We start from the raw sequence: 24,009 nt of genomic DNA on the forward strand, positions 1-24,009 counted from the left end.
GAGGGAGCAAAATGATGGATTTTCTGATTTTAAAGACTGGGAACTGAGGGACAGAGAGGTTAAGTGACTTGCCCAGGCTCTCATGGGAAGCCCCTACCACAACCGGGAAATTGAACCCTTCTCGTCTGACTCAGTGCTCTAACAGATCATCTTTCTTCCATCACAAGTCCTTGTTTTAACAGTCTAAGGTGTTGCTGTTTTAGTAGCAGAAATAAATGTGCGTCTTTGGAAATGACTTATCCTGGCAATATCTTGCTAAGCGGCTGTACAAACCAGAAACCTTTTTAATAAACATGTCATTATTTTGGCTTATTGTAGCATCATAACTTGCAGCAAGAAGCCTCATACTCTGTAATGATCAAAACTAGGCTGAAAAAACTGTATGGTAGGGAATTAATCCTATATTAACCCGGAGCTGATAGAGTAAAGGGAACTCTCCTGCCCTGTCCAAGGTGGTGGACTCAGATGATCAAACATAGATCTCTTTTGTCTTTACCTTCTGAGAGGAGCCTGTTAATTGAGTTGCCAAATTCCAAAACTCTTACTTAGATAGGTCTGTATTTGTGCGCATCTCAGGAGCAAGCTGGCACTGCTGTGCACCCGAGTTGTTTAGTGAAGCACATTTACTGTGCCCTGAATAGAAATAAAATAGTGGCTGATGTGTGCAAGATACTTGATCTGAATTCACACCAGAAGAGCAACATTTCTTAAAGTGAATCTAGATCCCTGCAATCCATAGTCCATGTGAGTGTCCTGACTTGCATAAAAACCTCCGTTGAATTTAGTGGGGCTGCACCTCTGAGTAAGCATTACTTCCACGAGTCAGGCTTGCAGGAGAAGACTCAAGGTGTGGGAAGAAGGGGTTGTTGAAGTATTTTTGCAGAGATGACTGCGAGTACTTAGTAAAGCAGAGGTTTTGAAAGCATGGTTATATTGAGACTGATTCTTGGAATCCACTGGAACCCATACGGGGTATCACTGAACAGGAGTGCAGGAGCAGGCTCGGTGCAGGAGTTTGGGGCGTGGGAGGGGTTTCAGGATGCTAGATCTGGATGGCGTTCACCTCAGATGGCTCTCCAGAAGCGGGGACATGTTCCTTCTGCACCGAGGCGGCTTCCTCCGCCCGCAGATGCCGCCCCCGCAGCTCCCATTGGCTGCAGCTCACGGCCAATGGGAGCTGCAGCGCCAGCGTTTGGAGCAGGGTGGGGGCAGTGCACGGAGCTCTCGTGGCTGTTCCTCCACCTAGGATCGGCAGGGAGTACTGTGTCCAGTTTTGGGCCCCACACTACAAGCATGATGTGGAAAAATTGGAAAGAGTACAGCGAAGGGCAACAAAAATGATTAGGGGGCTAGAACACATGACTTATGAGGAGAGGCTGAGGGAACTGGGATTATTTAGTCTGCAGAAGAGAAGAATGAGGGGGGATTTGATAGCTGCTTTCAACTACTTGAAGGGGGGTTCCAAAGAGGATGGATCTGTTCTCAGTGGTAGCAGATGACAGAACAAGGAGTAATGGTCTCAAGTTGCAGTGGGGGAGGTTTAGGTTGGATATTGGGAAACACTGTTTCACTAGGAGGGTGGTGAAGCACAGGAATGGGTTACCTAGGGAGGTGGTGGAATCTCCTTCCTTAGGGGTTTTTAAGGTCAGGCTTGACAAAGCCCTGGCTGGGATGATTTAGTTGGGGATTGGTCCTGCTTTGAGCAGGGGGTTGGACTAGATGACCTACCGAGGTCCCTTCCAACCCTGATATTCTATGATTCTAACAGAAGAAGGTCCAACAAAAGATATTACCTCACCTACCTTGTCTCTCTGGGTTCAATAGTGTCCCTTAGCAAGCAGCGAAGAATAATTCCTTCCATTAAAGGAATCATGGGGTGAAATTCCACAGCCTGTATTATGCAGACCAGATTAGAATAAAAGGTCTTTGGGATGGGGGAACTGTCTTGGTTTTGTTCTGTGTTTGTACAGCCTCCAGCACAATGGGATCCTGGTGTGTCATGAGAGCTCCAAGGCAATTCTGCAATACTGTTACCAATAGCAATAAATGGTCCCTTTTGGCCTTAAAGAGTGGGTTTTCAAGGGAGCCTAAGGGATTTAGGTGGCTAAATCTCATTGAAATTCACTAGGAGTTGAGTGCTGCATTCCTTCAGAATTTCCCTGGAATTTTCAAAGACGCCTATGAGCTTCAGAGGAAGCGTGAACATGGAAAAAGAGTGTTTAAAAATAAAACTAAATTAGTCATAACAGACTTCTTAAATTTAAACCTTTAAAACCAGGTCAAATTGGGTTCAGATCTAATTCTGGGTGCAAACTTGGGTCAGTTAACTTTATATTAAGTGGGATTTCCCATTTATAGCTCCAGTAGAATATTCTGAAATATGTTTCAGTAGATTCTGTTTGCTAAAATGCATGCATGCCTTCAGAGACAAAAGTCTTGCCCAGCTTGTTTGCTGAGTGTAAATAGAATTGATAGGTTTATGACTTTAGTAGGCGGTTGAGTAAAAAATCGGTAAGCCAGCTGAAGAAGTCAAGACATTTGTGATGCTCTATTTTAAGCATATCAAATATGCATTAGGTCATTAAAAGTGTCCTGTCCTATTATAATTCAAACAGCTGCTTAGAGTGCGATGTGCCCAAAACATTTTAAAGAGCTGTTCAAGAGCATTTTAAAATGTTTTAACAATAATATCAAGCTCATCAAGCCGAAGAGCAAGTTGGTCAAACTACAGATCTATCTATATCTAATGAGTGTTGGAAGTCATTAATGTATTTTAAAAGATTTTTAATTAAAGTTTTTAAAAATAGGGGGCTAGTTTTTTTGATGGAGCTACACCAGTTTCCACCAGCTGATTTTTAAAAGAATGTTTTTTAAGATTGATGCAGCATCAAGAGGCAGAATTTTGTAGGATTTTCTTTTCTCCCTGAGAAAGAACATTGTCCCATTTTGCTTTATTCTGAATTGCAGAGAAATCTAGGAATTGGCTGACTGGATGAGTCAAGTTCTTCTAGTCCACCATCCTCTCTCTCACAATGAACTAGATGCTTCAGATGAATCTTCAAGACCCCACAGGAGGCAGCTAGGAGATAACCTGACTATAGGAAAAGCTTCTTCCAAACTACTGTCAGTTATAGGCTGGTTTCACCTGGATGTTCGTCTTGCTAAATTTTTTTATTAATTTATTAATAATTTATTTACCCTAGTTCTTAGGAAGCCCCAGTTGTGGCCCAAAGCCATGTTGTGCTAGGCAGACACAGAACAAAAAGACAGTCCCTGCTCAAAAGGGCAATCCCTCTCCTTTAGGTGCCTAGAGTCTCTGCATCCTGGAAACCTGGTTATTTTGGGTGTTTCAATTTTTGAGGGTCCAACTCAAGACACCTTTAAAGGGGCCTATATTTTTCAGGGAGTGTGAGCTCAGCACTTATTGAAAATCAAAAGTCTCCAGCTGCGTATCCAAAAAATAAAGTGCTCCCCAAATCACCAATCACTTTAGAAACTGTAGGCCCCAGCTTTCATTAACCTTTTCACTGCCAGGCCTCCAGGCTGCCTGCTTTTGCCTGGGTCATTCGGTTGACATTGGAGAAGGTGTAAATTAGGTGTCGGCTCTTGGCTTTGTTTGCAGTCAGTGCTTTCTGCCAGACTTACCTGGGCGCATAGAAAAAGCTCATCACTGTTGCATGTATAATTCCTCCAGGGCATTAATATTTAAATAGACCCATGAATGTTCCATATTCCTGTCAGGCAATAGTAATGTTTAAAAGGCAACCTGTGCCATGCCGGAAGTGGCTGTCCTTCTGCAGGAATGCCTCTCTGCAATAAATTGCCTCTGCTCAGACCTTTGCATACATTATTGAAGCAGTTAATGGCCTCCTCCTGTCTTCCTTGTATCTTTCTGCCTTTCTGCTGGGCATGTGGCTTGCAGAGAGCTAGCTGATTGAGAGTAGCAGCATCGCTTCTACATTTATTGCCTTTCCAGCATCCTCAAGGGGTTATTGAAGAGAATAGTTTGAAATAAGTCTGTGCGTATCTGCACATGCCAGCAAATGAGTGAATCGTGCTTATCCTTTGTGGCCAGAACCCATTCACACACCAAGAATTAAGAAGAGCTCCTGTATCTCAATGTACTGGGAAGAAAAAAACATCCTTATGCTTCTCCCCTTATTCCGGCCATTTTAGCACCATGGCTGCCCATCTCCAGGAATCAGAGGTAAGACAGACTCATGCCTCTTGCATGGGCCAGGGCCATCAAAGCTACCCCTGTACCTTTATCTCGGATGAGTTAATATGTAGCAGAGAGGATCCTCTGGGTTAAAAAAAAAAACAACCCAGGAGAACCAGACATGCAAGGTCAATGGGAATATCATATCTTGAAATTGGAGACTCTGACAGGGTGTGCAAACCCTACATGGGGAAGGGTCAGTGGGCAGCTGGACCATGACTAATCTCAGGGGTAAGGCTGCAAGGAAGGAGCTAAATCGGTGGGGCCTTGCTCAGTTATTGCCTGGCTGAGAGGGAGAGCAGGCTGTTAACCGTCACGGTGGGAGATCAGGTTAGCTGGGGTGGGGGTAGGAGCTGACGAAGATTGGTGCCTGTCACGGCCTCCCTGGAGTGGGGTAGAGTTGGCCTGTCTGGAGATGATTGTCTCCTTTGGCTGCCAACTACTGCAGGTTTGCCCGAGCCCAGGTGGGGTACAAGCATTAGCTTTCTTGGTACTCAGCAGAGCCCGGGAGAGGCAGAGAATCTGCTGAGGGTCGAGCCCAGAAGTGATGGAAGAATTTGTTTCTTCGTGTTTATTTTGGCCTTTGGGTAGGCTGGACAGGGTGGAGCTTTTACATGGCAGAACTTGGTGGGGCTAAGACACCCCAGGCCAAAAGGTATTGGAGGCTGGGTGGATCAGTTGAAGACTAGGAGGGAATATCACTTGAGTCTGGGAGTCTAACTACTTCTAACCTGAGTGATTGCCCTCACTCACCAGGAAGCATGTGTTTGTGCGATGCATTCTGCATGTTCGGCTGACTGGCTGCAGTTGGGTAGCAGATGGCCATGAGAAATAAGAGTTGTCATGAACCAGAGGTTTGTTTTTCCTTTGCTTTTGCAGCTCCATCAGTCAGATGCTGCAAGTCCCAGCCCTGCTGATAGCGGCTTGTACTGTCAGCAAGGCTCAGACCTGAAAAGGTTCTGATACTTTCACACTAAGAATTTCCTGTGGAGCAGTATCCCAAATCCTCCTGTCCCACCTTCCCAGAAAAGTGCATCAACTGCTGCATAAAACACATGAGAATCCCTCTGCTGAGTTTCAGTCTCGAAGGATTTTTTTTATAGCGTTATGCTGGAGTTTTAAACACTTGAAAATAGGTGTTTATAATGTAAAGCCTGAGAGCTCCTTGACAAAAGCATCTGAAATGCCATTCTATAATGTGCATTGTAAAGTTAACAGGCTTTTCATAGTGCATTTCATATAAATAGCAAGGCATTTGACAATGCTGTACATACAATTTGACACACTGCCACAATGCAAGTCAAATTCATTCTCAGTTTCCTTTATCTTCCTGCCCATGTTTTCTCTTGATCCTCCTCCTTTATTTGCTCTAATAGCTTCCGCTAATAGAGTCTAGTTGTAGAAGAAGATTACGTGTAGCAAACAGCAGTTCCCATTTCCAACCAGTAAATGCCTTCAGCTTTAATGACACATCAACTTTTTCTATAGGTTTTACTTTCCTATTTTTAAGTAGCATAAGCTCATAGCTCATTATAGAAGGGCAGCATGCATGAATTACTGCATAATGTTTTACTCAACTCCAGGCTGCAAGTGTTCGTATCCAGTCTGCTTGGTTTTAATGCTGATTGCTAATACCAAGAGGGTAAAGAATTACGACCAAACATTCAAAGGGACTAAAATGCAGCCTCTGAAATTGCACCCCCATTTTTATGCATGTGTTTTTCTGTTCCCCCGAACTGTGGCTCACATGCACAAAATTGCAGTTGGCAGGGCAAATGGAGTAATCATTAAAACTGGCTTTGTCTGTGCCCTTTAGGTACTTGGGCATCTCCTTATCCCATTGCTATATGCAAATAGTAGCCTGTGCTCTGAAATGTGGGCTTTTGGATGGAGAAAACGAGAACAATGAAAAATTGCAGACGCAGTTTTAGTTTCTGAAAATGTGACCCTTAAAGGCAAAACAGTCAATGCTCTTATATAGTATACAAATGTCAAAATCGGGAGCTTGTTGTGGGAGGGAATATAAGTTTGAAAGCTGTAAACAAAAGAGAAAAATGAATAAATTTTGCTTAATTCTCAACTCAGACATGGGTTCAGAGCTTTGACTCAGATGTAAACTTCATTGGATTTGCATCCTGCTTAGGACAGATTTAACTGGGGAAAAGATGTGCTGATGGGGGAAACTGAAGCAGAGGACAGGCAGAATGGAGAAGCGGACAATGAAAATGGGAGCAGAGAGGTGAAGAAAGATTCTGCTGATAAAGTGCACACTCGTAGTATATACAACACCACCTGTCTGTACCAGCTTTTGCAGAACTCTGTTCCCATGTATGTGGCACAAGCATCCCTTTGGTTTGGAAACCCTTTGTGTTTAACACCGCTCTCCTCCTGAAGGAAACAATGGCTCAAAGGACAGGAGGGGAAGAAAAAAGGTTTCATGCATTTTTGTGAACCCACAAATTCCGTTTGAACTGCACAGGGTTCATCCATCCCTAGCAGGCAGCAAGTAGAGGGAGCTATTGAGGATGACTCAAGGGGGCTTAATTAGGAGTAAAGAGTAAGAACTGAGAAAGAGAACTCGGATAGAATGTCAGGAAAGAACTTGATGTATTAGGCTGCGTGGAACTGCTTCCCCCAGGAAGTGGTAGAAGCTCTGTCACTTGGGATGTCTAAAATTAGACGGAACAAATCACTAGTAAGTGTACAATAGGGAATAAGCTTTCGCTCGCAGGCAGATGGACTGGATGACCTAATAGGTCATTGTATCCTGTAACGTCTTTGTATCTTAATGGGTATGGAAAACAACAAAACAAAAAACAAATCCACTGCCAGCTAGTAAAGTACAGCCAATTAATATTTCATAGCTATGATGGCACCCAAAGGCTATATTTTAATGGTTCTAACATCACAATCCTGAAATATGACTTTAAGTGTGATGGGGGAGAAGAAAAAAAGCTGCATCACTCTTATGGTGTTTTAACTTCAGCTGTGCTCTGAACCATCTCTTTTGTCCCAATCCCTCCACAAACAGTGGCCCCTGTCCTGCAATGAGTTCCCATATTGGCAGATCCCGGCATTCAAGCTGAGCTACGTTAGCCTCATTGTGGGACTCCACATGGGTCCAGGGGTTTGCCCGTGCAGAGCTTGTGGCAGGATCAAGCGCAGTGGATGGTTCTGTAACTCTGGAGCTCAAGGTGTGTCTGTATAGTTGGTGTGTGCAATATATACAGATATCATGATGGAGCGGTAGTGAGACCACAGTTAAGCTTGTATAAAGGGTCTTAATTTCAGGGAGAGTCATTTATTCTATGTAGGGCCAAAAATTAAAACAACCCCACCCCCCCAAGTTAGGTTTGTAAGTCCAAATTTAGGCATCTGCCCTAGATTTTGAAAAGCCCTGAGCACCAACATTTCCCATTGCTTTCTTTGGGTGGTGAGGAATTTTCAATCAGGCAGATGCCTAAGATGTATTTAGGTGGCTGAAATTAGCTACCTGTTTTCAAAAATCTTGACCTATGTAAACATTTCCTGTAAAAGTTTTCTTCTTGGAGTGGGGCAAATATCTGACATCAGAGTATTACAAATAATAAATCAACATCCATTAAAGGCAGATAGGATTTTTTAAAGGATTTGAAGAAAAATATTTACAGGTATTTTAAGAAGACGCAGCAATGTGTGTATGACTACCCAATGCAATCCTATGATTTCATATTGGCGTAACCGCTGTACTATCTTTCCCTCACCCCCTTCATAGCTCTCGTTTATTGTGTTAAATCTGAGATTGGACGGATGGATAGAGTTCACAATTCTCATCATCTTATCCTGCACTCATGCCCATGGTGTCTAAACACCCACAGTTCTTCGATGCAAAAACTTTGTCTCTAACTGGTCTCTCAATTGCTATGCAGTCCTATGTTGTTAAAGACTTTATTAATCATAGAAATTCAGTTTTAAAGGTGTTGTGATCCACCAAATATATAAAATGCAACTCTCAATTGACAGATATCATCATGGGTGTCACTGCATAATAGCACAGTTTTCTAAATCACTGTTTTCCCAGGTGCTGTATACATACCAGTAATATCCATGTCACATGCTGCTTATTCTGTCTACCTATCTGAGGGTTCTGTTGGCATGAGGAGGAACTTAAGCTTTACTCTTATAGTTATCTTGTCATTATCCTCTGTATAATAGACACCTACATGTCAGAAATCAGTTGTTTTGTAGAGCTGCAGCAGACCAGCTTCTCATCTAATGCAAATTAGCATAGTTCCACTGAAATCAAGGTAGCTGTGATGATTGAGACCTCCCTGGGGATCTGGGTGGATGTTTGCAATAACACTGGTTTCTCTGGTGGGTTTGGAGAGGGGTGAGAACCCTGTGAAGTTTGGTGGGTGTTCCCTGCTCTAACTTTCCCACCTCTGGAAAGGTCTTCTGGTTTGGGAGAAAGAGCAGGGTATGCTATTGATGTGACACATCCACTTTCTGGTCCACATCTCCATCAAAACTCATGCCAGCCATGTTGGGTCTTTTCTTCCACACCATGGTGAAGAGCACTGGAGTTGTAGAAGCTAGAGGTGTCAGAGGTCTGTTGGATCATGTTTTTCCACTCCTGCCCCTGGCTACTGCAGGGTTGCCCATGGCTACAGAATGATAAAGGCTTGAATAGCTGGTTTGGGAAATGTAAACATGTCACCTCTGTGTCTTCTGGTGAGAGGCATCTCTTCACATGCCATGAACTTGCTGAATGTCCTAGTGCCCATATGTGTCTGATCAATGTGCCAATAAAAAAATCACAGCACTTGAAAACAACAAAAAAACAAATACCAAAGTCTTTTTTTTAAGAACTCAGCCTTGATCTTTGCAGTGCACTCCAATCTCCCCTAATCTGGCATTATGTTTTGCATAGTACCTTTTTGATTTATGCTACTCTCTCCAGCATTGGTTTAGTTATTGTTATGTACCAATCAATGGCCTTTTAAAATCTCCTTTCACCTATTTTGAGTGTTGGAGAAATTATTGATCACGATTTCCCTCCGTTGTCTCAAATGTGGCATATGAGTCATTCCCCCACCCCCTCTGAAAGCCTTAACACATGGAAGGGAAGAATAAAAAAAAACCTCAGGGCTGTGTTGCTCCAATGCCTTGGTGGCATATTTGCATCATGCTCCCTTCCAGCAAAACACCCATGATGTGCATTTTCTGCCTTTCAGCCGATGATGCTTGTGGAGGGACGTTACGGGGACAGAGTGGAATTATCTCCAGTCTTCATTATCCTTCAGAGTATGGCAATAATGCAGACTGTACGTGGACTATCCTAGCAGAGCCTGGAGACACCATTGCTCTGGTTTTCATGGATTTTCAATTAGAAGATGGATATGACTTTTTAGAAGTCACTGGAACGGAGGGATCCTCACTCTGGTAAGTGAGTGGCTGTATGTCCTTTTATGGCTGTACACGTTTAATTATATCTGCACATATATAACTTTAGGTGTGAAATTAACTGCAGTGGGATCCAGTGTGCACTTCACTTCATACCTGAACTGGAAACGTCACGGTCAGCACTAGCAGTAGTTAAGGCCACAATTTGAGATTTTAAAGTACATTGTAATGAAAAATCTCTGCATATATTTTTATGGCTTTAGTTGAGTTTTACAGTGATTGATGTCTGCTTTGAAGCATGATCTTTCTTAGAGTCCCGTGGTGTGTAGTTGGTTAACTAGATTAAAAACCTGTGGATGTAGAAATCTTGAACTTGCTTTCTGCTCAATTGTTTTCTGATTATTGGTAAATCTACTGCTGACAAGTTAACTTTACTGTTAACGACCCTGTGGCAAATGTGCTACTGTTTGCTTTGCTTTATGTACAGCAGGCTGCAGACAGATTTTAAGTATTCCTATTCTCTCATCCCATTAAGTCTAGTTTGATTACTCCACAAATGTGCATGCTTTGAGAGAACGGGGTTTATTTTGTTGGTAAGAAATTTATTCCGCTGCAATCATTCCATTTCTTTTGCTTTCTTCAAGGTAACAATGATGTCTCCACGGTCAGGGCTGCGAAATTACAGGTCGGGGGTCGTAGAATAAATTTGATAGCTGACCATCAATAGCGTCCATCAAAAAAAAAGTTGCAGGATACCCCATGTTGATGATTTAGGTTTGTTAATGTTTGGGTTCAGCAGTTGATGACATTATAAAGATCTCGTTTGACATTAATAGTGTTTCGCCGGTGGTTGAATCTCTTGAGATTTCAGCTGCATTTTGAATTCCCTTGCTGCTTAGTTGAATGGAATGTAAAAAGGAGGAGCCCAGTGTGCTCACTGTGTGAAGTCTTGTGTACACTACGAAGACTTTGTGGGTATAGTTATGCCGGCAAAGCCCCCTAGTGGAGACCTGGCATGTACCGACAATAGGAATTATTTTCAAAGTGTGGTTAAACTGGCACTCCAAACAACATAAACTGTACAGGTAAAAGGTCTCTGGCTGGTGTAAGCTGCAGCTATGTGTGTGTGTGTGTGTGTGTGTGTGTGTGTGTGTGTGTGTGTGAGAGAGAGAGAGAGAGAGAGAGAGAGAGAGAGAGAGAGAGAGAGAGAGAGAGCGCGTTCGAACATAGATATGTCAGTTAGAGCTGTGGGGTTTTTTGTGGGTTTTTTTTAAAAACACTCTTAACCGACATAGCTATGCTAGGAAAACATTGTAGCAGACACTAGGCTTCAGATGCATGCGTAACAAATGAAGATGGACACATGTGAAAGCTCCAGATCCCATCACCTCCTATCTCCAATGGAAGTTCAGGTCCAGAATCTAATTCTGTAGCTGGTTCCTACTTTGGATTCAGGGTGTTGGAGGCAGCCCGTTACAGAAAACCCTAAATTTTGAAGAAGTTTGGACTGAAATCTGAGCTTTGTGGTTCAGGCCCATCTTTAGTGATAAGAGAATTATCTTTTGTGTGGTTTGAAAACGAGACATATAAACTCCTATAAATATAAACTCTTTGATTTTGTGTTCCGCTCTGAGAATGACTGAAAGAGAAATAAGCATCATTATAGAAGAGAGGAGTGGAAGGAAGGAGATCTTCATGGTTTTCCTTCCCAGTTTTGGAGAGCATTAGAATAAAAGTGATGCTTAAGGAAGATTCATTTAAGGAGTAGGGACATTAAATTATGAGGTTTGTCATAGCCCACTGTGCCACTCATAAGAGAGAGAGCGCCATCTATGAGTTGCAAAGGCTGGGGCGCTGGAACAATTTGTAAACTGGGGGCACTGAGAGCCATTGAACCAACTGTAAATGCTGTATATCATGGAATCCAGTTCAAGCCAGAGGGTGCGGCAGCACCCGTAGTTCCAACATCTATGTGCAGAGATGCAGTGGTTTAGTTCACTAGTGACTTGAGATTTTCTCATTGGATTCCTTTGGTGATGAAGAAGTTAGCTCAATATCCTCATGCTTGCTTAGACATTGTACCTCTCTACTTGTCAAGGCCCAAATGTGGGGCACAGTGTGCAAGGCCCCCAAAAGAGGAGGGGAGAAACATTACTCATGCAAGAGACTTAAAATGCTGTGGGCTTCATCTCTTTAGTGCAGCTGATTCTTCCTGCATCCTCAGATTCGTGATTGTTATTTTGGGTGTAAATAATTTCTGAAAAAGTGTGTGTTGGGGGCCACACACCAAATATGTGTGTGTCATAAATATAAAGGGAAGGGTAAACATTTTTAAAATCCCTCCTTGCCAGAGGAAAAACCCTTTCACCTGTAAAGGTTTAAGAAGCTAGGATAACCCCGCTGGCACCTGACCAAAATGACCAATTAGGAGACAAGATGCTTTCAAAGCTGGAGGGGGGGGCAGAAACAAAGGTTCTCTCTGTCTGTGTGATGCTTTTGCCAGGAACAGAACAGGAATGGAGTCTTAGAATTTAGTAATCTAGCTAGAGATGCATTAGATTCTGTTTTGTTTAAGTGGCTGAGAAAATAAGCTGTGCTGAATGGAATGTAGAATCCTGTTTTTGTGTCTTTTTGTAACTTCAGGTTTTGCCTAGAAGGATTCTCTGTTTTGAATCTGATTACCCTGTAAGGTGTTTACCATCCTGACTTTACAGAGGTGATTCTTTTACTTTTTCTTCTATTAAAATTCTTCTTTTAAGAACCTGATTGCTTTTTTCATTGTTCTTAAGATCCACGGGTTTGGGTCTGTGTTCACCTATGCAAATTGGTGAGGATTTTTATCAAGCCTTCCCCAGGAAAGGGGGTGTAGGGTTTGGGGAGGATTTTGGGGGGAAAGACGTTTGCAAGTGAGCTCTGTCCCTGTTATATATTTGTTAGACGCTTGGTGGTGGCAGCAATTAAGTCCAAGGACAAAAGGTAAAATAGTTTGTACCTTGGGGAAGTTTTAACCTAAGCTGGTAAAAATAAGATTAGGGGTTTTCATGCAGGTCCCCACATCTGTACCCTAGAGTTCAGAGTGGGGAAGGAACCTTGACAGTGTGGAATAGAGGCCACTTTGTCACTAAAATGAGTGAAGTCCCGTGAAATGAGGGGCACCTGCGAGATGTGTTCAGCACTCTTCCAGAGGCTGTGGAGTAATTTTAGGCATTGGAAATGGCAACAGGGTAGAGAATTCTTAACCAGTTCCAGGTGGAAGGAGCAGATGAGAGAATTAATCTGAGTCAGTTTCAGAGTTATAAAGCGTTTTTGCAGAACCATTATTTCGTGCACCTGAAGGAAAGGCTGGTGGATTGACGGGCAGAAATAGAAGTCATAAGGGATACCCAGTATTGGAAACGGCTGGTAATAGGAGAGCTGAAGATAAGGAGGGCAGAGTTTAAATTGGAGGTTACTGTGGAGGTTCTTCATGGCAAAAACAACTCATCACTGCAGTTGCTATAGAGGAGAACAATGTAGGGAACATCAATTAAATATACAAAGGGTCAGACTAGATGGCCCCAAACACACAGCCTTCTTATTCCCACACAGCCTTCTCCTCCACACCACTGAGTCCCTCAGCTCTTGTAGGCAGTCAAGTGCTCAGTGCCTGGTGGATTCATGTACCGCTTTCTGCTCACTCAACAAGGAGTTAAAACTTGTAGATACTGATTGATGGAGATAACTGTTCTCCGGGACCCCACCTTGTCTCAGGAAGTGGAAGAATTAAATGTCTAAAATAATTAAAGAAATCACCTGGGATTACCAGCTATAAGATTAAATTACAATGATTTACAAGGGTCCTGTCGCTGCTACAATACCTGAAGAAGAGCTTGGTGTGAGCTCGAAAGCCTGTCTTTTTCGCCAACAGAGGTTGGCCCAATAAAAGATCTTACCTTACCCACCTTGTCTCACTAACATTAATTTATGTAATTTATACTTGCCTGGCAAATATGGGGGATTAAGATTAATATTAGGTAGCGGCCATTTATTATGTACCAGTTGTTTACTGTTCCCCAGGACACCTTTGAAAATTAGATATAGCAGTTTTATGAGCAAACTGTTTGTATTAGCATACATTAATATTTGAGGGTGCTCTTGCTTCTTAGCTATTCGGCACTTCATGAAGGATCAGTAGGCTGTGCGATACAGCAGGGCTGGAAGTTATCGGATGGACTCTGAAGACAAACATTCTTCAACTTGTGCGTGTTGCTTCCTAAAAGTAAAACCACACTTGTTTGAGGAAATCTATGTTAAAACCAAATGATAACAGGGAATGCATTCATAATCCATAGACACACATTTTCAAAGCATCTACGTGACTTAGGCTCACAGTTGCCAAAATCCCTTTCAAAAATGTTACCCCAACATTTACTTCTTCAAGGGTGAGACTCACCCCCAAGCAGAAGGCCCACATGTGGCCTGTGCTCTGCTGAGGACTTCAAAATAGGTGGTACATATCAAGTGACTCTCTTCCCTCAGTGGACTGCCATTGGGGTTTAGTTTAAAGACCAACACTATTAGCTGTCTCCAGTGGATCAGTCACTACAGCAGGACACTCAAGACACTCTGAACTTGTGCAGGTGTGAATTTCACTCTTAAGAGTCTATGGCAAGGTTTGTTTTCCAAGGCGCATTCTGCACTCTTCCTGTATTTGAGAAATACACACAGGCAAGATTTATAGGCTCCAGTCAATTTGAAGGACCCAATTTAGTATTCTCCAGAAGCAAACTCGTCAATTCCATAGGCAGAATTACAGAGTCCTTTTTAAATTTCACTTTTCAAAGCTGGCTGTCACTACCCTGAGCCTGGTAATTAAATTCAGATGACTCATTTTTTCCCATTTTTAAATAATTTTTGCCTGTGGGGAAAAACTGAAGCTCATATCTCCTCTTTAAATATGTTGATATAATTCAGCTTGAAAATATTGCTAGAAACCCCTTCTTCTTTCTTTTTTTAATTTGCTTTATGAAAACCTAGTTTTAATTATTGGTAATGTGGCAAATAAACTCCTGGCCAAATAAATCATTACATGTAAGTACATCGCAACTACGATATTTCATTTAACAAGTATTATAAACTGTTTTAATCAAGTCCAGAAATGCACACAAATAAACAAAATCCAATCTAGCCCACTCTCCCACAGAATCACTCATGTCTCATTCAAGCTACAGAATATTACAATAAAAAAATGTACAAGAGCACCAAGCCATGCAAATTATGAGAGTTTGGTTCGGGCCGGTGCCATTGTTACTGCTATCTTCCTCCAAGAATGGATTGAGCTGCACATGTAGAGCCAAATTCTGCAGCACTCAGGCATTGAAAGGCAGCACAAAGGTGCTAACCATTGTACCAGAGAATAGATTTGAGACTTTGTGGGACAGACTGCATTTCTTACCAGTTCCACCCTGGGTTGAGATTCTGCCAAAGAGTGGGGGAGAGCAAATTTAAATCACTCAAGGGCTTCTGTGCAAGTCCACCTTCTGCAGTTTATGCTCACAGTGCATGTCTGTAGGAAATGCTTTGAAAGTGAATGTGAGCTACATCTCTCTTAACAAGAATATAATTTAGCTCAGTTGGTTAAATTGGCCTAGGAAGGATGGTCCCATGACTAAGACACTGGACTGGCACTTGTGAGATTTAGATTCTCTACTTTGCTGCAGACTGTATGTGCCTTTGGACATGTTACTCAATCTCGCTGCCTCTGTCCCCCATCTGTAAAATGGGGATAATACTTCTTTCCCCGACCCTTTTCTCTGTAATGTCTGCTGAGATTGTAATATATAGGGTGATGACTGTGTCATGCTATATGTCTGGGCAGCGCCCAGCACAATGAGGCCTCTGTGCACTGCTGACATACAGCTAACCAGGAATAACAATGCGGAAAACCGTGGAGTAATAGAAGTTAATAAAAGGATATGTCAGTTTTACTATGTTTTAGACATCATGAAGGAGTGAATGGGAGCTGATAATCTTCTGGGAAGGTTCTTGCAAATTAACGATGACGCTTGCTGAGTTCTAACACTAAACTAACTCTGATTAATTTTTAATAGGCAAAGTGCTTGGACTGACTAAATATCTTGAGGGGGAGACGAGTACTTTACACTGCTTTCCCACACAACCAAAAAAAGTCTTCTATAGGTAGAAAATCTGGAGGGAAACACATTAGAATCAGGCTGTTTTTTGACTGGGAGAAGAATTAAATCCAAACTTCTCAGGGACAAGAATGTAAAGACAGGAGATATAAATTGCTAGTGTCTATTGGTGGTATCACAATGTGCTTGGGCTGCTCAGGTGAGATCGGGACTCCATTGAGCAAGGTGGAATTACAAACACATAGCAAGGAAAGAGGCCCTACATCAAAATGCTTACAGACAAAATAGACAAAGTATGGGAGAAAGTAAGTATTATCCCATTTTACAGATAGGGACTGAAGCCCAGAGACAGACAGCTTCTATTAGATGGTAAGCTGTTTGGGGCAGAGATTCTTTTTGTTCTGTGTTTGTACTGGGGCCTAGCACAAAGGAGTGCTGATCCATGACTTGGGTTCCTAGATGTGATGGTAATACAAATAATGAATAATATCAACAGAATGTGTATTGTCCAGTGTGTGACAACAAAAGCATCATCTGCGTGCCCCCCCCCGCTGCTTTGTGAGAAGCACCTGTAGCAGTGAAAGAGGATGCTGCCAATTTTGTGCCTTTCTTCAGAGTCTGCTAGCAATGGTGCCACTTAGTGCCAAATTGTATCCTGAATCTGAATTTGAACGTAGATTTCCCTAGAACCAAATGACTTGTCACTCCATGCCAATTCATTTCAATGATGAAGCTTTATTCTCATCCCCTCCAAAAGGAATTAGTAGTGTCTAAAAAACAAAACACTAACGTTCATTTGTTTGACTGCAACATGCTGTCTGGAATGCTTTGATGTTGATTCAGTGTTTCTTGATTGATTGTGTGTCTCTTACTGGCCTAATCTTCAGCTGAGAATTAGCCCTAAGATGTAAGGAATTTTGAAATGTTCATTATGAAAGACAAACTCCTTTTTAAAAACGACATTAGGTAAGTGGAATTCCTAGATTGTGGGAACTCAGGAAGGCAAGAAAGTGTAATAACCCAGATTGGAATTCAGCCGGAAGGATGTGTCCTTACTGTCCCCCTCCTATTGCTGCAAAAAGTAGTGTGTGTTCCTGTAGAGCGAAATTCATCCCTATATGGAAGGGCAGCAAAAAGGATATGCACCACTCAAGTCCCACATGAGCACTCAAAATAGGATGCAAGTGGTGCATAGCCCTTGGGTTAGTTTTCTGTACAGGGTAAATTTAATTATAAGTCTTCAGGACATTAGGTTTAGGTCCCATATGAAAATCAGAACTTCTGATAGCACAGCACCTCTTAGTGCCATGCTGGGGAATTGCATAATATTGACTCACAAGAATGCTAGGCAAGCTAGTGGTGCTTTATTTTAGTATAAGAAACAGATTCAAGTGCTTACATCGAGAGATCCAGAGTTCAGTGCTCACAAGGGCAATGTAAGAAATGGACATTCTGATATGATTGTAATGAAAACCCATTGGTGTTTTTTTCTCAGAAATATTATCCAGGTAGAGTTTGAGTATTTGCAATTGAAATTTTTAATCAAACATTGTCATTAAATAATGATGATTACAAGAGTAATAAATATACTATAATAATTTTAAAATGCATGCAATTGTTTAATGTAGCCACTCTTGGACATTTGGAAGATGAATATAATGATTAAAAGTGTGATATGCTTTAATGGATAGTTTTTTTTATAATATTAGCTGATCATCATTAAACATTTATACGAAACAAAAGTTTCCTGAATGATCAATTTTTACAACTATTCTATCCCTGCAATGTGAATCTGTCCCAGTTGCTGTATTTAATTATTGCTTTACAGCCAAATGTTATTTCCTCTAATGGTTACAAACTGCTTTTGATTTTAGTGCTTAACGTTCATATAGCTTGGTGGGAGAATCAGAGATTTCTACTTTCAGATGTAGGTGGAAAAAGTCTTTTATATTCTGTGGCAAAATTAAAAATAAATCTTCCGTTTCTTTGAACTTTTGAGAGCAGCTGTGTATTTGGGGAAATAATGAGGTCAGTAAACTCAACAGAGAAACCAAACCTGAAACTGCTTTGAGAATTCAAAAAATGTTTGGTAAATTTTATTATTTTGTTTAAAATGATATATTATATTAATAAATAAATTAACATATACTTTTAAGCAAAACTATAAATTGTATTATATTTATTGATTATATGTTAATAAATTTATTTAGAATTATATATTAATTTTGGCCTGGTTTTGAACATATTTTGTTGGTTTGAGAGAATGGTCCAGTGACTAGCCTTTGCCATCCACTTGCTGTGTCACTTCACCTCTCTGTACCTTTCTTTCCCCTTCTACCCGTTGTCTATCTAGACTGTAAACTTTACAGGGCAGGGATTCTCTCTTACCATATGTATGTACAGTGCCCAGCATAATTAGATCCTGATCTCACCTAGAGGGTAGGAGGCACTATACAAACCATATTGTTATGGGTTTGGCAAAACCTCCCTGAAGGCTTTCATTTAGAGAGGTAGGTATATAGACACTGACTGTATATAGTGCTTTTCATGTGTGTCTCTCGGTGCATTGTACAAATCTGTGGGTAAGTATCATATTTAGATTTACTATAGATTCATAGCTGATAAAGCCAGAAGCATTGTAATCACCTAGTGTGACCTCATGTATAACAGAAGTCCTAGAACTTTTCTGAATTAATTCCTGTTTGAACTAGAACAGATTTAAAAAAAAAATCCAATCTTGATTTAAAAATTGCAGGTGATGGAGAATCCACCACAACTCTTGGGAAATTATTCCAATGGCTAATTAGCCTCAATGATTTTTTAAAAGAAAGTACTTTTTTTTGGTCTGAATTTATAAATGAAAAAGTCTTGTGATGAAACCACTGGACTAGGTCATGAGTGCTGAGTTCAGTTCCCAGCTCTGCCAGGCTCCCTCAACCAGACTGTGCTTCAGTTTTGTGTCTGCAAACTGGGGATTGTAATTCTTCTTTGCTAACAGGGAAGTTGTGAGATGTCACTCATTAATGCGGTAAACAAAAAACATGTGAACTTACTGAAGTACCTGGTTCTTTATGAAATGTTCTCTAATTTAAACACAACTCCAGCAGTGACACAAAAGAACTATAGGGGAAACTAGCAGCCCAGACATGTGGGGCTAGAGGGCACAGGGCAAGCCTTGCTTGTGTTAACCCAGTGCAAGGAGCACCCTGGATATCTCCTTCCATAGAGCAGAATGCAGAAGGTCTGGCTCACTGAAATAACACACACATCCAAGTAACATCACGGCCCTGGGAGGGTGCAGTGACACGATACGGCATAACAGCTTCCCAAGAGTTGTCATGATATGTCTGCTAAAAGGCTGAATGTATAAGTAATTGTGTTATATGACATGGCATAATTTATGTCAGCTATATAATATGTAACCTGCACTATATTGCTGTGAGATGCCAGCATTGAAAGGAGTGTGGTGACAGCTTTTAATTCTGATTTTTCTGTCCCATGTGAGTCAAGGTAGCTGAAAAGGCTAAAAATAAACTCTGTAAAGCAAAACATCACATTTACTGTCCGTAGCTCCTCTCTTTTAAGGGAGTCCATGTTGTACAAGCATGGATGCTCACAAAACCCCAGTAGGATGTTATGGTCACCAGGTGATAGGCAAACTGAGGTGCAGAAGGTTTTGACTTGCGCAATTGTACTTGAGCCAGTGGTGTACTGGGAAGACAATCCAGAAGTTCTGAACCCTTGGCTTTTTCTCTAACAAGTATACCCTATGCCCTCCTCAGAGCTGGGCATGGAGCCCACGAGTCCTGATTCCCAGTGCCCAACTTAAACTACAGACAAAACTTTATAACACAAAATGTTTGAATGCCCTTTCTTCAGTCCCCCACCTCCCTTCAGAGAGGTGGGGGAATTAGGAATTCTTTTTTAATCGCATAATGGCTGTGGCCATGACAAAACCAGAATGGGATGTGGAATCTCTGCTGTGTTTCAGGTGTTCAGGATGAGGAAGCTGGGCATCTCAGGTACCTTGCAGCCCTTAGGTACATAAGAATCTTCTGCTTAGTTTGATGTGTTGGCTAAAATCTCTTAACAGGGTCCTCCTTCTCTTCCTACTCCCCGAATTGTCCTGTGGACAGTGGGTGGAATACATGTCTTTTCCCTGCCCTACCCCCACCTCATATTTATCATATTGCCTCTATATAAATCCATGGGATGCCCACATCATGAATACTGCGTGCAGATGGTGGTTGACCCATCTCAAAAAAAGATCTATTGGAATTGGAAAAGGTGCAGAAAAGGCCAACAAAAATGATGAAGGGGATGGAACAGCTTCCATATGAGGAGAGATTAATCAGATTGGGACTCTTGAGCTTGGAAAAGAGACGACTAAGGGGGGATACAACAGAGGTCTATAAAATCGTGACTGGTGGGTAGAAAGTAAATCAGGGAGTGTTACTTACTCCTGATAACACAAGAACTAGGGGTCACCAAATGAAATTAATAGGCAGCATGTTTAAATCAAACAAAAGGAAATATTTCTTCACACAATGCACGGTCAACCTGGGGGACTCTTTGCCAGATGATGTTGTGAAGGCCAACACTATAACAGGGTAAGTTCACGGGGGGATAGGTCCATCAATGGCTATTAGCCAGGATGGGCAGGGATGCAAAACCATGTTAACTAGTGTCTAATATTATCTGACTGGTTCTCCAGTATCAAATCTGTTTTTTGCTCACCTCTGATGTCAGACATTCAAAACCACTGAATGGGCTAGCTCAATACTACATGTCATGGTCTACCCAGCAAACTGAGAAGAGCAGAGTACCTGTTCTTCAGAGGGTGGGTGGTTACAGTTTCATTTCATGATGATACTTAGATTGCAAACTCTTTGGGTCAAGCACACTCTTTGTTGTTGTTGTTCTGTGTATGTACAGTGCATAGCACAATGGGGTCCTATTGTCCCTGACTAGAGCTCCTAAGTATAATAAACGATGATGAGGATTCATAGCCATTAGTATTGCTGTTTTACATAGCTACTTGTAATGAATTGCGTGGAATGGGTTTATTTTCTTATGTCTGTAAGTGCTTTCTGATCCCCGACTTCCAACTTCTGGGCTTTCTAAAGAGAGTTTGCATTTGAGCTCTCTCTCAGGACCTGATCCAAATTTTGTTGAAGCCAATGGAATGACGTTTGGCTTCACTGGTCTTTGGATCCGCTCCTTAGTTAAGCAGATAGCCCACTGCCTGTTGAAGTGTTTCTCTCTTTTCTGTCACTGCTGCAGCTCAGCCGCCCTAATCCTCCATTGCCCTGCACTTTGCATAGTTGTTTTACACCAGAGGAGAGTGTGTTTAAGAATGCTTCCAGTTGCCAGTGGTTTGCATTCACTCAGCATTAGTGTGAATGATTACACGAGGTGCGGGTCAGCAGAGGATTAAGCCTCCTGGTGTATTTTCATTTCAGATTCCTAGCTAGTTGCCAGTCGCAACAGAGAGGCTGTAAACTATACAGCCATATCGCTGAGTAGCAATGGCTTACACCTATCTACTGTGCTTTCCTTGGGATTTGTCCTACCAGTGGTTACTTTTATTTGAAAGTTGACAAGCGTTCTATCATCCCACTGCATACAAGAGGCAGAAAACTTGAGATTAGTTATTTTGCTCCTTGAAATAACCTATTTCATCATGGGTTGAAGCCCCGATAACGCAAGTGTGAAAGTTTCCTTTTTTTGTGCAGTGAATTAGGTTTAAGAGCTGGTTAAATAACAGATATTTTTATTTGTAATATTTGGATGCTTTTCTTCCCTGGTCCTATTTTTCAGAGGACTGGGAATGAATAAAAAGTGTATGTGCAGTGGCTAATTTTAATCCCCTGTTTAAATGTCAGCTACGTCTTCATCAGGGTGTGGAAACAGATTTCCTTATTCAGTATATGCACTTTTTAATTTTTTTAAAAAGCTCAGTAATGCTTAAAACTGGAAACAAATACTCTACAGATGGCTTTTTATTTTAGCAGTGATATATAAGTTGTTTCTTGCATGGCAAATCAATGTCTCCAAGGAAGCCCCCCTCCCTTTTTTTAATCTTAGAATTTATATTCTGCAGAGATACAGCACCTTTCATTTAAGGATCTCAGAGCACTTTATAGATATTAAAAAACTGGTCAGAAAAAATGGATATGTTTGAAATTTTGAGGAAGAATAAGGAACATTTTCTGTGATTTTTTTTTTATTAAAGGGATTCTCCCTCCCCCCCACAACACACTCATCTTTTTACTAACCACTTTATTTACAACCCCTTTGTGAATTGGGTGAGTATTATTATACCCAGCTCCTAGGTGGGTAAATGAAGCAGTGGAGAGAGGCTATGATCGCTGGGTAACACTTCCTATCATCCTGAACTCAAGACAGGTGATTCTCCATTGCTTTGAACCTCGTTCACTCATTCACACCAGTGCAAAGCAGGTATAAAATAGGCTGTCAGATCAGAATGGTAACATTTTACATTCTCATTGCCTTGGTATAAATAACCACAAATGGTAAAAAAGCAATGGAGAATTTAGACCCAAGGGAATTATTTTGGGGCTTGTCTATACACACAAGTTGTAACATTCTAACTATACCATTATAGATGGCATCTTAGAGACTAACAAATTTATTAGAGCATAAGCTTTAGTGAGCTACAGCTCACTTCATCGGATGCATGAAAAGGAGGACTTGTGGCATCTTGGAGACTAGCAAATTTATTTGAGCATAAGCTTTCCTGAGCTACAGCAGGTATAACATGAGACAGCTGAAAAGAGCTGCATTGTGATGGTCCCTATAGCAAATGACACTAAATTTTCCATATCAAAGCACAGATTTATCTGTGAATGCTGCAGTGAGGAACATTCATTTAAATCACCCTAGGGGTTCCAAGAGACAAGCATACCAATGTGGTAAACATTACCTTTACACCTAAAATCAAAGGGAGAAAACTCTGCCCCTTGGGACTGACCCCAGATGTCCCCCAGGAGATGCCTGATCTACACGCGGGTTTTGTACCAGTATAACAATGTCAGTTGAGATGTGATTTTCTACCAATACAGTTGTACCAGTACAAGCATAGTGTAGATACAGTTATATGGATATAAAGATACCTTAAAAAGAAAAGGAGTACTTGTGGCACCTTAGAGACTAACAAATTTATTAGAGCATAAGCTTTCGTGAGCTACAGCTCACCTCATCAGATGAAGTGAGCTGTAGCTCACGAAAGCTTATGCTCTAATAAATTTGTTAGTCTCTAAGGTGCCACAAGTACTCCTTTTCTTTTTGCGAATACAGACTAACACGGCTGCTACTCTGAAACAGTTGTCTAAGGTATCTTTCTCCCATCAAGAGGAGGAAGATCCCTCAATTTGTGTGTGCATGGGGAGAAATTCACTCTACTCAGAGATCCTGCGCAAGGCCTGTGCATCATTTAAGTACCACTTAAGCCCAAACTCCTAGGCATCATGCCGGTTCTGTTTGCGCCAGAGTGACTTTCGATAGTTAGTGTATCTTCAAGGTTGAATTGCATCAGGCGGGGGTGCTGTCTGTTAAGAGTTCAAAAAACTCAGGAAGACTGACTGGAAATGGAAATGTTATTTTATTGTTATGATTTTCTTCAATCTCATGATTTTCACTGATTTTTGGGGGGTGGGGTCTGTGTTGTGATTTTTGGACTGTGAGTCTGTGAAACTGCAGCTATCTGGAGAGAGAGTCAGGAGGGCTATCTGAAGTGAAGACTTCTCTGGGCCCACAGCCAGCTTTAGAAATGCTAGTAACTTACCTTGCAGGCAGGTTTGTGCTATTGTGTGATATTCCCTCTTTGTCTCTGGCAGGCATGCGTCCACTTGCTGGGCTGTGCTTTGGCCCTTGTTCTTCAAATAGCAGATTCATGTTAAAATAGGAATTGCAGGTCAGTGAACTGAACTCTCCCCAGTGGGAGGTAGCTGGCACGGCTCTTGTGTGTGTTCGTTTTACTGGTTGCGGTTTGGAGTTGGAGTTCATCTAAAACGCTCCGCCCAGGAGGATCTCATGCAACTGAGCCTTCTCATCTCAATACAGAAGCAAAGTTGGGAGGACGGAGAGCGCGATAACTTGGGGTATTTTATGGGCTGGGTTTAATATTGTCTGTCTTCATGTCGGCCTACTGCACTATATAAACAATAATAATAAAAAATTGAACTCTACAGGAGTTTTGCCCAAGTAAGCAATGCAGGATCAAGTTTGAATGGAGAGTGGGGGGAGGCTTCACAA

At 41.6% G+C, this 24,009-nt stretch overlaps 1 protein-coding gene across 2 annotated transcripts in view; it reads left to right on the plus strand.

The window, feature by feature from the left end:
* CSMD2 (CUB and Sushi multiple domains 2) overlaps window positions 1-24,009 on the plus strand; it is a 567,571-nt gene that overhangs the window by 164,994 nt on the left and 378,568 nt on the right. For both annotated transcript variants that reach the window (XM_038377510.2, XM_038377512.2), the window contains exon 5: window positions 9,433-9,640. In XM_038377510.2, coding sequence (XP_038233438.1) covers window positions 9,433-9,640 — 208 coding nt within the window. The remainder of the gene's footprint in view (window positions 1-9,432; window positions 9,641-24,009) is intronic.

This window comes from Dermochelys coriacea, chromosome 19 (genome assembly GCF_009764565.3).
Source record: "Dermochelys coriacea isolate rDerCor1 chromosome 19, rDerCor1.pri.v4, whole genome shotgun sequence".
Classification (NCBI taxonomy): Eukaryota; Metazoa; Chordata; order Testudines; family Dermochelyidae; genus Dermochelys; species Dermochelys coriacea.